Here is a 12,344-nt window from a genome sequence, read left to right as displayed (position 1 = left end):
AAATCTAATGTCACAGACATTTTGGACAATATCAACTTCTTGTGCTTGGTGTTACAGTGCATAGGCATCAATGATTTAATTCTCTTCACACAAAAGCTTTTTCCTTTTCTATTGCCAAAGAAGTAATCGAGGTCAGTATTAGCTCCTTTCGAATCCAAATGTCCAATCCTAGTGGATGGGAACAAAAAATTGAAGGGTTGAAGAGTTCTTAGAAGAGAAAATGAAACAACGATCTTGGTCAAGTATGGATCGATTGCACACTTCAACATGGTGATGCAAAACAACCACGCCGTCTAAGCATCCCCTATTGTTTTTACAACAGTCTCCCAATGAGAATACATGGCAAAAGAACTTTACAAAGAATGGAACGTGGTACATGAAGATGACGTGTAGCTCCATTCAACATAAAAGGAAAAGAAACTGACAAAATTACGCTTGGTACAGACTGGTAATGTTTGATCAAACTATGCTGCACTCTACATGAATGCCAAAACCAGGCAGAGGAATGCTGCACGAAAAACACCTGAATTTAGATGTACGCTTATGCTTCCCAATCAGGTATATTTGTTGTTGCTTCATTCACCATTTTCACCAACATTACCTGCACCCAACAAAGCATCAATATTAATCAGGGGAATGATTTACTCCACTGGTCAATGGAAGCATATTTAACTGCCTCACTTTCTGATTGTATTGAATTCTTTAAACATTCATACACAAGCTCTCTGCATTTCACTGCTTATTGAGCACAGAATCACAAAAATGCTATGCACAATTCACTTCAGCGTTCTTGACAAGTAAATATGAACTTGTGCCTGTCATGAACTTGGAAGCAAGGACAATAAAAGTGGTAATGCAATAGAATTTACCAATTTCGAAATCAAAATCTCCAAGTGTTATGTAATGGAAGAGGAATAGGTTCTATTGTAGGAGAAAATTCCTTTTTTTAATGGAGAGCATGGACTTTCTTCCAAAAACAAGAACGTAATAAGGTGCCGCCAAGGTGATAAGATCGTATTAAGAACACTGGAAGGCATCTGATTAATTTGATATATGGCCATGAAAACTGCATCTGCCCAATACTTCTTAGGCACACATCCCTCAAAGCAAGGCTATGCTAGTCACCAAAATATGCCTATCCTTCCTTTCTGCAACACCATTTTGCTCAAAAGTATAAGGACACGATTTTTTATGCTCTCCCTTTTTCTTGCAAGAAACCTTTAAACATATGACTAACCTCCAGAATCAGAACGAAGAACCATGATTTTGGTAACAAACTGGGTTTCAATTATAGCACAAAAACGTTGAAGATTTCAAAAAGTTCACTTCTATTCTTCATAAAGTATAACCAAGTATATATTGTACAATTATCAATAAAGGTGAAAAAATATGCAAAACCACCTTTGGACAAAACTGGAGATAGACCCCACACATTTGAATGCACAAGATTAAAAGGATTGCCAGACATTTGAATGCACAAGATTAAAAGGATTGCCAGACTTCATATCTCTAGACTTGATTGGAAAAGCATGATTGTTTGTCAATCTATAACTTACATGACTCGACACGACTATCTTAATGATGCAGAGCATCTGAATAATCGTCACAGTGAAAAGGAGTTGGATGTGAATCCAACTCTACATACTAGATCTGGGAAGAGATACCCAAGAAGATCCAATCCAAATCCAGGCCATTCGGGTCCAAACGGATTTCAATGGTACAATAGTCATTTTAAATATTTTATTTTCTGAGGATTTTAGTTTTTATGATCTCAGAAAATATATTTTGTTTTGTTATTTCATTTTTGTGATTTTTGGAATCACCCTTGTATTTTTTTTGTTTTATTTTTTTAGGTGTCGGATTCTACGAATCCGGATAGTTTTAGTATCCGTTAAGATCTATTTTAGGCACTAGAGGGTGTATTTAGTATTTTGAGTAGTTTTAATTTTTTTATATTCAGCTTTGGATACGGACCTTGGTCCATTCTTTTGAAGGTGGTCCAACTTGCAAGTATTGGATCTTAAAAGGGATCTGATATTTTAAGTATTTGATCCAAATTGGCGCCCTTTAGGGTGGATAATATTTGAACCAATATGGACCCATTTCCAAACTTTAAATTCATTTGCAAAAAACGTGTAGAGGGGTTTATGAGGCCTCTTGAAAATTTGTGGAAGCCTCGTGACTTCTTTGATCAATTTTGAGAGAGGGAAAGTCAAGTTCAAAAATATTTCAAATAGAAACCAACTATTGGTCACTTTGGGAGGTGCCTTGGAATTATGCTCATACATTTAACTCAGCCTTGCTGAGTTCTATATGCATTAGTCACCTGGGTATCTCGGCATCTAAAAATGCATAAATAAATCTAATCACTATAGGAACTAATCTCCCATGTCATCCCGATTGGGGCCAAGCTTGGGTCTAACTTATAGAGCCAAGCCCGGCCCATGGCAGGTTGGGCCGGGGTGACTCGTGGGCTGCTCGGCCCGATGCCCACATCTACCTAGCAGAGGGAGAGACAAGACCTAAAAAACGCAACGTTCTTTAGCCAACCTCAACCCAGTTGACATGACAATAGGGGATGGTGGTTCAACACTTGCCCCAGAAGTGTGGGAAATGATCTCTTCAAGGGTGTGTACCAACCTACTAATATTTAAGGAAGATGATCAGCGCTTGCGACCAACAGCAACTCCACAGTGGGAGCTCTTTGAACATGGTGGGATTTACTAGGCAGCAGATAACACGAGCCAGCCTGCATCCCGGGTCGGCTCGTGTACATATATATTATATATAACATAATATATATTATAATACATTATATATACATAATATATAATATAATACATTATATAAATAATATACTTTATATATATATAACATAATATATTATATAATAGGCCTGATTAGACCCAACGGGCCATGGGCTGAGGTTTTCCAAACTGGCCAGCCTGATGCCCACCCCTACCGCCAGGTACTAATCTGAACTCCTTGTCTGAACATGAAAACTCTCTGAATGCTATGGTTCCGCAAATCCCCCTACTTCCAATGAAGATTCTAGCTTGGAATATTAGGGTACTGGGGAGGTTGTGGGCTCGGGGAGAAATTTTTTATCTGATAAAATATAATAAATCAGATGTGAATTTCCTTTTGGAGACAAAGGTTATTCTTGATGGTTTTGAGAAAATTAGAAGTGCTTTTAGAGGTTTTAACTACCTTGGTACATTTGGTTGAGGCCAGTGTTGTGAAAAGCATTGAGGCGTAGCCAGGCGCTCCACCAAAATCTGAGGCGAGACGTAAAGCGTAAGCCTCAAAAATTTTTTTTTTTGAAAACTTAAAAAAAACTATAAAAATATCTAAAATTATAAATAAATAAATAATGCTTTATTGATGAAGCAACCAACAAGAAATAAAAAATCTCAAATAAATATTGACAGAATATGGGATTAACAAGTAAAAGTAACATTAATGTCTGCACATGCCCGGCACGATTTTTTTTTTCGTGGGCTTTATATCCTACCTTCCTTAAAAGAATTTCGTACAGTGCGACGATAAAGTACGATCGATCCCCAAAGTGCAAAACTGCATGTCGAGTGCAAAACCTCGTAGGCATTGCACAAGGTACGAAACTGTATCTCAGCTAATCAATCAAACAAGTGCATGAATACTCAAGGCAATGCACGAAGTATGAAACTGCACTTCGGCTAAACAAGTACGCAAGCAAGTGAATACAGGCAGTGCACGAGGTACGAAACCATACCTCAACTAACCAGACATGCAAGCAAGTAATACGCAAAGCTGAAGAGCATCAACAAAGTAAAAACCATAAAAGACAAAAAGAAAAGCTTAGGCACATCAAACGCGACGACAAAGTAAAAGGCAAGAAAGTAAAGACAAAAAGTAAAAGTCACGGCGCATAAAGCGCGGGGTAACAGAAAAGAAAGTGCAAGAAAGGTAAAGACAATAATTAAAAAGCCTGGGCACATAAAGCGTGGCGGCAACAGAAAGCAATAAAGACAAAAGAAAAAGGATAAGGATCGTGAAACCGCATCCTTGAGTTAAATGCATACATATATAGATATACATATACATATTGTTTGTAATCCTTTCTTTTCTCATTTTAAGTTTTTATTGCTTAATTAAGTTTGTTTATTGTCCTTTGCGCAACTTTCCCCTACCTTGAGGGGTTGCAAGTCCGCGTATGCTAGCAAGCATAAGTGCAACCTGCGATGCGTAAGGGCATTAGTATGTTATAATTAATAAGGACAAAGCAAAAAGGGGCAAGGGGCTCAGCTCCCTACAAAGGAGCAGCAGAGGGAGGGAGCCCTGAGTTTCCTGCCTGCTGGTACAGCAAAGGCACCCTGCCAGCGCCTTGCTGGCTACAGACGACAAGGGGGGTTAGGGGGCTCGCCTACTTGTCAATACGTAGGCAAAGCAGGGATTCGCAGGGGCAGGGCACCCTGCTAACCCCCAATGAACAATGACAGAGGCAGGGGCTCGGACCCTGCCAATCTGCCAAAAGAGAAGGTGGTCTAAGTCGGCAGGGCTTGACCCCCGCTGGCTCAGTAGAAGGTGCGACAGGGTTGACCCCCTGTTGCTCCATGGATGATTGAGGAGGTGGCAGGGGCTTAGTCCCTGCCAACCTACCCAGACAAACAGGGAGGCAACAGGGCTCGGCCCGACCCTGTTGACTCGCCCAGAAAGCCCAAGGTGGTAGCAGGGGCTCGACCCCTGCCGAGAGACCGGAATGCAAGGAGACAGCAGGGGCTGGCCCCTACCAACCCATTCGAACTCAAGGAGGTGGCAAGGGCTCGACCCCTGCCCACCTGCCGAGGAAAAGAAAGGGAGGTGGCAAGGGCTTGACCCCTGCACACTTGCCGAGGAAAAGAAAGGGAGGCGGCAAGGGCTTGGCCCCTGTCGGCCTACCCAAACAAGAGGCAGGCAGGGGGCCCTGCCTACCAAAACACAAGGGCCACCTGGGAGCCCTCCCCCGAGAGCCCTCTACTAGACAGAAGAGGCGACGCAGGGGGCATTCTTGCCGCCTACCGGAAGGGAGAGGAAAAGATGATCGATCAGGGTTGAGTACCCGGTCGACGTCCCCGATGGCCGAACGAGAGAGGAGGGGGAAAGAACGAGGAGGGGAGGTGCTCAGCACCTCCTGCCCTGGCAAACCTAGAGCCACCACGATGGTGGATTTGGTCCACCGACCCGAGAACAGGAAGGTCGAGGGAGACAGAGATGAGAGAAGAAGACAACGACGAGGAGAGAAAAACAAGGGCGGTGAGGGTTTACCTGCGAGGGACCCGACTTAGGGGGAGTCTAGGGAAAGCATAGGCGAATGCGATGGCGACGGCGTGAGGACCTCCTTCGATGGGCAAAAAGGGACGAAGGAAGGAGAGGAGGTGGCCAACGAGGTATAGCCGATGGCGGGGCTGGGGGGAATCGTCGATCTCGTCATCAACGAGAAGGCCATCGAAGAGAGAGAGAGAGAAAGAGAGAGGTGGCTCACCGGAGCTCCGGTGAGGGATGCCCGAATGGTCATCGGCGGCTTCGGTGGTCGCAGAGGAAGGGGAGGAGACGGGAGGCGGAAAGGAGGAGAGAGAGAGTGGCGAGTTTTACTAAAGGGAGTTTAGCAGAAGACTATAAGAATGTTTATTTGTTATCTTCTACTTGATTCGACACGGATGAAGAGACATAACGAGTCATTGTTCTAACCTGTTTACGTTCCTTGAACGGGGTCTCTGAATCATCATCAAGACGTCGTTTGTCGTTCTCACTATTTCTAACAAACTCTTCGTCCTGAATAACCATAATCTATTCTCATCTCTCAAGGCCTTACGCGGCCAACTGCCACCTATTACGACTTAAGGCGTCATACTTTCTTAAAAAAGCCCACCCTTCCATAGAAGGTCCAAAACATGATCACGATCTAAAATCAATAAAGATTTGATTCTCACATCTAGGTTCGGCATATAATCATGCTAAAACAGAAAGCCAAATCTATAGATTCATAACTAGCTATCTCGATCAATATCAAAAGATCATCACAGCTTACCATAACTTTTCATGAAAATCAAAATCAAAGTTTCCCGCTGAATCACCTGGTCAGGAAAATGTACGACCTATCAAAGAATCACCGCCCTAAATGGTATACCTGGTCTTGGACAACACACTTCCTCACAGGAGTTCACCGCCTTTACAGGTACCTGCTCTTGGACAGTGTATCTCCTCACAGAGATTCTACCAGTCTAACCGGAGTACCTAATCTTGATCATACGTACCCTCACAGAGAATCCTTTAGGAACCCGATCATCGACAAATGCCATATTCAATGAAAATCATTGTGATACACGCATCAACACAAATGACCACTCCCAAGGTTGATAACCACAGCTATAATTAACAAGATCCACGCCAGATCACCTGGTCTGGGAAATGTACAACCTCACGAGGAATTACCGCCCTAGTTGGTATACCTGGTCTTGGACCATACACTTCCTCACAGGAGTTTACCATCTTTGCGGTTACCCGCTCTTGGACAGTGCACATCCTCACAGAGATCTACCACTCTAGTCGAGTCACCTGATCTTGGTGATACACACCCTTGCAGGTAATCCTTCGGAGATCAGGTTCTCAACAGATATCAAAACAATTGACCGCTCTCGGGGTCAGCAGCCACCAATATGGGCACAAGCATATATACCAGCAATATGCATCGTATCACTTCACATGGCAAAACAAAACACAAAATCACACATCTTCCAACAAGGTTAATCATATATCCAATTTAAACATTCATCGCATGCTCTTGATAATTCTTATCACGTGGCATATCAATCACATCATACAGAAGCATTTTATACTACGCATCGTATCATTGCCACAAGGAACATTGCATTCCTCAAATAGGACCTCAAAGCATGCGTAATCAAAAAATGAATTCCATACACATAGGAACACGCACATAATATATTATAAATCAACTTACCTTCAACTTACGTACTCATACGTAATTCAATAAATTCACAAGATTCAAGTTATATGTGCATGTAAGACAATTCAAATCATCGCATCATCAAATGCGTTCATAATTCTTACCTTAAAACACATCGCATCCGACCTTTCTAGCGTGAAACTTACACACATCATCAAGACATTTTAGTCCAATATTCATGATATTTGCCAATCATGCTATACAGATATGATAGATTCACCCAACCGATCATAATGCAACCCTCTGCAACACAATTATGTTGGCGTGATGTATCCTTCAAAAACTAATCATTTGTAGTCGTGAAGTGCCATTCCTCTAAATAGTCTAAACTAATGATTTGTAGGCATATAAGTGAACCACATAAAAGTTAATCATTTGTAGGCGTAGCAAGTCAACTACCCAAAACTAATCAGTTGTAAGTGTGACATGTCATTCACCTAATAAGCATCATAATCATTAAGATCTCAGAGACACCAAAGTCATACGTAATTTCATCGATAAGCTTTTACTTAACAAAAATACATAACAAAACACACAAAAAGTCTTAAACTAAGACTATCAAAATATCTATTCGACGTTTTCTATGTGTTCTATCATAGGAGAGTGGACATAGGTGTGATCATCGCAAAAAAATTTCCTCTCGTAATATTCTCTCTCTTCCTTCTCTTTTCCTTTTCAGCCTTTATTTCCTCCTTTTTGAGGGGAGAAAAACAGAAAAAAAGAAAGAAGAGAAGAGAAGAGAAAAGAAAAGAAGATGAACTCTTTTGCGGGGTCTCACTTGACCTTAATTTTGAAGATATTTAAGAAAATAACTCACCTCCGTTTTGAAATATTTGCGGGAAAATCGGGAGACGGGATCCGCTCGTCGGTACGAGGTTCGACCGTTCCTGGCGCCTTTACCAGGGGTAATCGAACCAAGGGTCGAATTCATGTCTTTTGCTTTGCTAAAACATCGTCTAAGAATCTATCCTAAGTCTAAATGCGCAAAGAATCATGCTTGTGCAATGCAAGGATGTATGTTTTTTTTTAAATGATTTTGGAAATCTTCCAAGTATTTCTGAGATGAATCCGATAATAGAAATGAAGAAATGGTTTCTAACTTAGAACTTAAGATTTTAAAGTTCTAAGTTTTTGGAATAATCAGAGTGTGGGGAGATAAATCTGATCTTTGAGAAGGAATGGTTTTGAAGTTGAGAAAAAAGGAGAGGAAAGGAAATTCCAAAGTCATAAGTGGACTTTAAATTAGGATTTTGAACCTGGATGAATGTTTGAAATGAAAATGAATTCTAGCTTCAGAGTTTGAAATCAGAAGGAGTTCTGAGAGATCCAAATAAGATTGAGAAATAGAATTGGTTTTTGGATTTTTGAGAATCAAGATAAACTTGGATTTTGAAATCTGGAAAAAATGGGATTAGATTTGGAGATAGAATTTGATTTTGAAATTTGGAATTCATAATGGAATTTGAATCAAAATTTGGATTCTAAATAGAGTTGAAATCCAAGATGAGGTTGAATTCTAGATTTAGAATCCTAAATGGGAATTGGATCTGAAATCTGAGATCCAATGATGAAATTGGATCCGAAATTTGGAATGGGATTTGGATCTGAAGTCTAAGATCCAAGATGAAGTTGGATTTTGGATCCTAAAGGGGATTTGGATCTGAGGTCTGAGATACAATGATGGAATTGGATTCTGGATCCTAAAGGGGATTTGGATCTGAGGTCTGAGATCAATGATGGAATTGGATTCTGGATCCTAAAGGGGATTGGATCTGAAGTCTGAGATCCAAAAGTGGAGATTATACTTGGAAATCTTGGATCCAAGTTGGGATTAGGATCTAACTTTGGATTTTTTATTCTGAAAGTCCAAATGGGACTTTTGAAGATGGATCTGGGTTTTGAAAACCCTGAGTGAATTTAAAATTTATGAAGAGTTTTTGAGATTCAGAATCAATCTCAAACTCTGATTTTGAATTTGAAGGTAAGAAGATAGAACTTGATTTTGAATCCGAAGATGAATCAGAAACTTCAAAATTTGAACTTTGAAGTTTGAATTTTGAAACTGGAATTTGAAGTACAAGATGATTTTTGACATTTCAAAGTCAAATTGGGGCTTTGAAATTGAATTTTTGAATCTTGAGAAATAGAATTGGATTTGAATCCATAAATAAGGTTTGATTTGAGAAATGAAGGAAAAGAATCACTTGGAATTTTTGAAAAGGGAATTTTGAAAATATGATGCAATTTTATCCTAAATGATGAATGAATTTCAAGGATTTGAAATTAGATTTTGAAAATCATATTTCATTCTTTAAATGAATGTAAATAAGATTAAATGATATAATACACTCCTAACTATGGTCATTGAATGTATTATATAATAGTCATATCTAAATTCAAATGAAGGATAAAATACATTTTTGGTGCTTTTATAGAGTTTAAAATGAAATTAATTCTCAATATATCTTGACTATGGCCATTGATATATGTATTGAATCAATTTTAGACTAAACTCTGATAAAAGAGGAAAATATTTAAAGAAAATATGATGAATTTTGAAAAGGATCCAGTGTTGATCTAGTGTTATTTTATAAAAGATAAAAATACTAGGTTTTGTTTACATCCTAACTATGGCTATTGATGCAAATCATCAACTTAGAATTAGTTACCTCTTACGAAATGGTGCACGTGCCATTCGTGTTTCACCATTGTGAGATTTTGGAAAATAAAGGTAAAAAGCATGAAAACCAGCAATTTATGGCATTTACAATGCTCATTCATTCTATCTAAAAGCTGGAAATGTAAATTCTCATTAAGGCCTAACTATTACATCATTGGAATGGAAATTACAATTTCAAGCTAAGAAGGGAGACAATCATTTTCATACATTTCCTGCAAAAACATAATTAGTATACAACCAAAATACAGTGGAAAAGCATATGAATGATGTTAAAGGATGTGTATGATGTTGTTGTGTGGATGGTAGAGATGGGAAATGTTAAAGAGTGGCTGAAGGTACCATAGCAGTGTAGGGAAAGGGAGGTGCTGATCCCAGATTTTGCACCGGGTGTAATGATAAAGGAAAAGGGAAAAGGTGTATAAACTCTTGGCATCAGTGGTATACTTGCAGGGGCTCATAGGCATGACAAGGGATGATATGATAATGAAAGAGATGCTGTGGTGCAAGGGTATAAGTGAATGATATAAGTAGTGGGTGCAGTGTAGGACGGTACAGGGAGTGTGGATAGTGGTGCTGGAATATGGAAATGCAGCCAAGTGAGGAGGCTGGGAGCTATTGATGAAGGCAGCTGGGGTGCAGGGCATACAGCAGGTGCTGTGAAGGGTGTTACTGTGAGCATTGGGTGTGCTACAAGTGCTAAGCACAAGTGCAGCAGGGTGCTGTGTACAGATAACAGCATGTGAGTGAAGACAGTAAGCAATGCTGTGAAAAATAGCAAGCTATGCTATAAACAATGTTGCGAAAACAGCAGATGATGGCACAGGCAATCCTGTGAAAACAACTAATGATGTTGTGAGGACACTGATGATGATACTAACCGGCACATGTTTAAACTAAAGATTAACGTGGAGGTACTAATGAAAGGATACATAGAATGATGATGTCAACGTGTATCCAAGGAATAAACAAAACGATCTAAATGGTATTAAGTGAATGGATAACACTATCTAAACAATTAGATTTAACAGTAGGATGTCAGTGAATGAACCCAAAATGGGATGGAAAGTTGAGATAGAAAATGAACCGATCCCTGACATGACCATGGCTGCAGATAGTTACAAGGTGGCTGAAAACAGTGGACTTTTGCAGAAAAAGATGACAGGGGTGTATTGCAATGTAGCAATGATGGATATTACTTGCAGCAGCTGCGATGGTGACAAACATTACCAACGAACAAGTGATTACCCTGCAGCTATTAGATCCACTGATTTCTTGAAGATTTGTTCTGAATTCATGGGGATCTTTCATACATACCCTTAAGTTCTTACCCACTGCTACAGTAAGTTCCAAAAAAAAAAAAAGAAATATAAAAAGGTAAGCTTCTTATTGCTGTTCCAGTCACCACATACAGGCCTCCATCTTCGTAGACATAGTTTCCAATGAACCGTGAACCAGAGGACTGCTTAAGCCAGTGGAATTCCTGCTTTTGCCTTCACCTTCATTGGAGACTGTTATGTGCGTGTGAGGGAAAGAAATGTAACATTTAATGGCTGAAGGCGATATAGTAAGGGTTGCTGTGGATGAAGGATATAGCAGAATGAAAGAGGAGGAAAAAAATTACATATATATATATGCACAACAGTGATATATATATATATATATATATGTGTGTGTAACAGATAAAAATTACAGAAAACATAGCTTATATCAATTTCAATACAGGGAGCATGATCAACTAGCTGTTAAATTAACATAAGCAAGAAAAAAAAAACTCAAAGGCAGGTAACAACAATACATTCTCCTGCTAAAATTGAATGTATTGCTAAGATACAAATGCCTAATATTTTCCTCATAGGTAAAGCAACCCACTCTCAAATTTTTATTTCTTTGTTTGAATGAGAACAGAATTGTAGCTTTGTCGTTGGAAATCATATGGCGAATTTGCCTCCAGGAGCACCTACGATGCTTGCGACAGAAAAGGGGGGGGGGGGATGGCAGGCAAAGGTAGTGAGATTGGCACATGGTTCGGTAATACAAAAGGTTGACAGATGCCAGACATAAATGGTGGAGCTACACACAACTGCATCGGTTAGGCTACAGTTACATGACACTTTGGTAGAAGAGGCTGGTGAGTACTTAAGAGGAGACGCACCAACCCTTGTGGAAGAGATGAAACTCTATGAACTGAATCTTGGTGAAAAGGTTTTGGCACCAGGATTAGGTTGTGAATTCCTTGGAAATTTTGGTTACAGAGTGAATTCTTTGAAACCACAGAACAAGTAGTGGATGGGGGCCGAACTTGAATAGGAAGCCGAAGTAAAATTCACAGATAAAGGGGAAGAAGTAGAAAAGATTTGAAGAATGAACATCAGATGATGAAGTAAATATTGACATTGGTCCGTTTAACATTTCCAATTTCTTGGTAAGGCCATCCGTGATCTTTGATGGCACCACGCAATGCACCTTTTCAAACTTCATATCAGCAGACTTCATATTGGGATGGGAAGCACCCATGCCTATATCAGGCATTGAACAGATCATCTGTACCATTTCTGCATTTGGTGAATCAGAACATTGCATTTCTGCATCTCACGAACCCTTAGCTACAATAATTTTTTTTTCTTTATACACAGCAAGCATAGCACGACAGACATTTGAAAACATCGACAATACTGT

General features: G+C 39.7%; 1 protein-coding gene across 3 annotated transcripts in view; it reads right to left on the bottom strand.

The window, feature by feature from the left end:
• Nucleotides 1-234: 234 nt before the first annotated feature.
• LOC149849149 (hydroxyproline O-arabinosyltransferase 1-like) overlaps nt 235-12,344 on the bottom strand; it is a 43,463-nt gene continuing 31,353 nt past the window's right edge. For all 3 annotated transcript variants that reach the window (XM_090013439.1, XM_090013445.1, XM_090013449.1), the window contains one exon: nt 235-601. In XM_090013439.1, the coding sequence (XP_089869565.1) occupies nt 542-601 (60 nt within the window). In that variant the 3' untranslated portion in view covers nt 235-541. The remainder of the gene's footprint in view (nt 602-12,344) is intronic.

Source organism: Nuphar pumila, chromosome 1 (assembly GCF_984573655.1).
Source record: "Nuphar pumila chromosome 1, dmNupPumi1.hap1.1, whole genome shotgun sequence".
Taxonomy (NCBI): domain Eukaryota; kingdom Viridiplantae; phylum Streptophyta; class Magnoliopsida; order Nymphaeales; family Nymphaeaceae; genus Nuphar; species Nuphar pumila.
The sequence above is the reverse complement of the archived record's forward strand: the minus strand, read 5'-3'. Positions and strand labels throughout refer to the sequence as shown.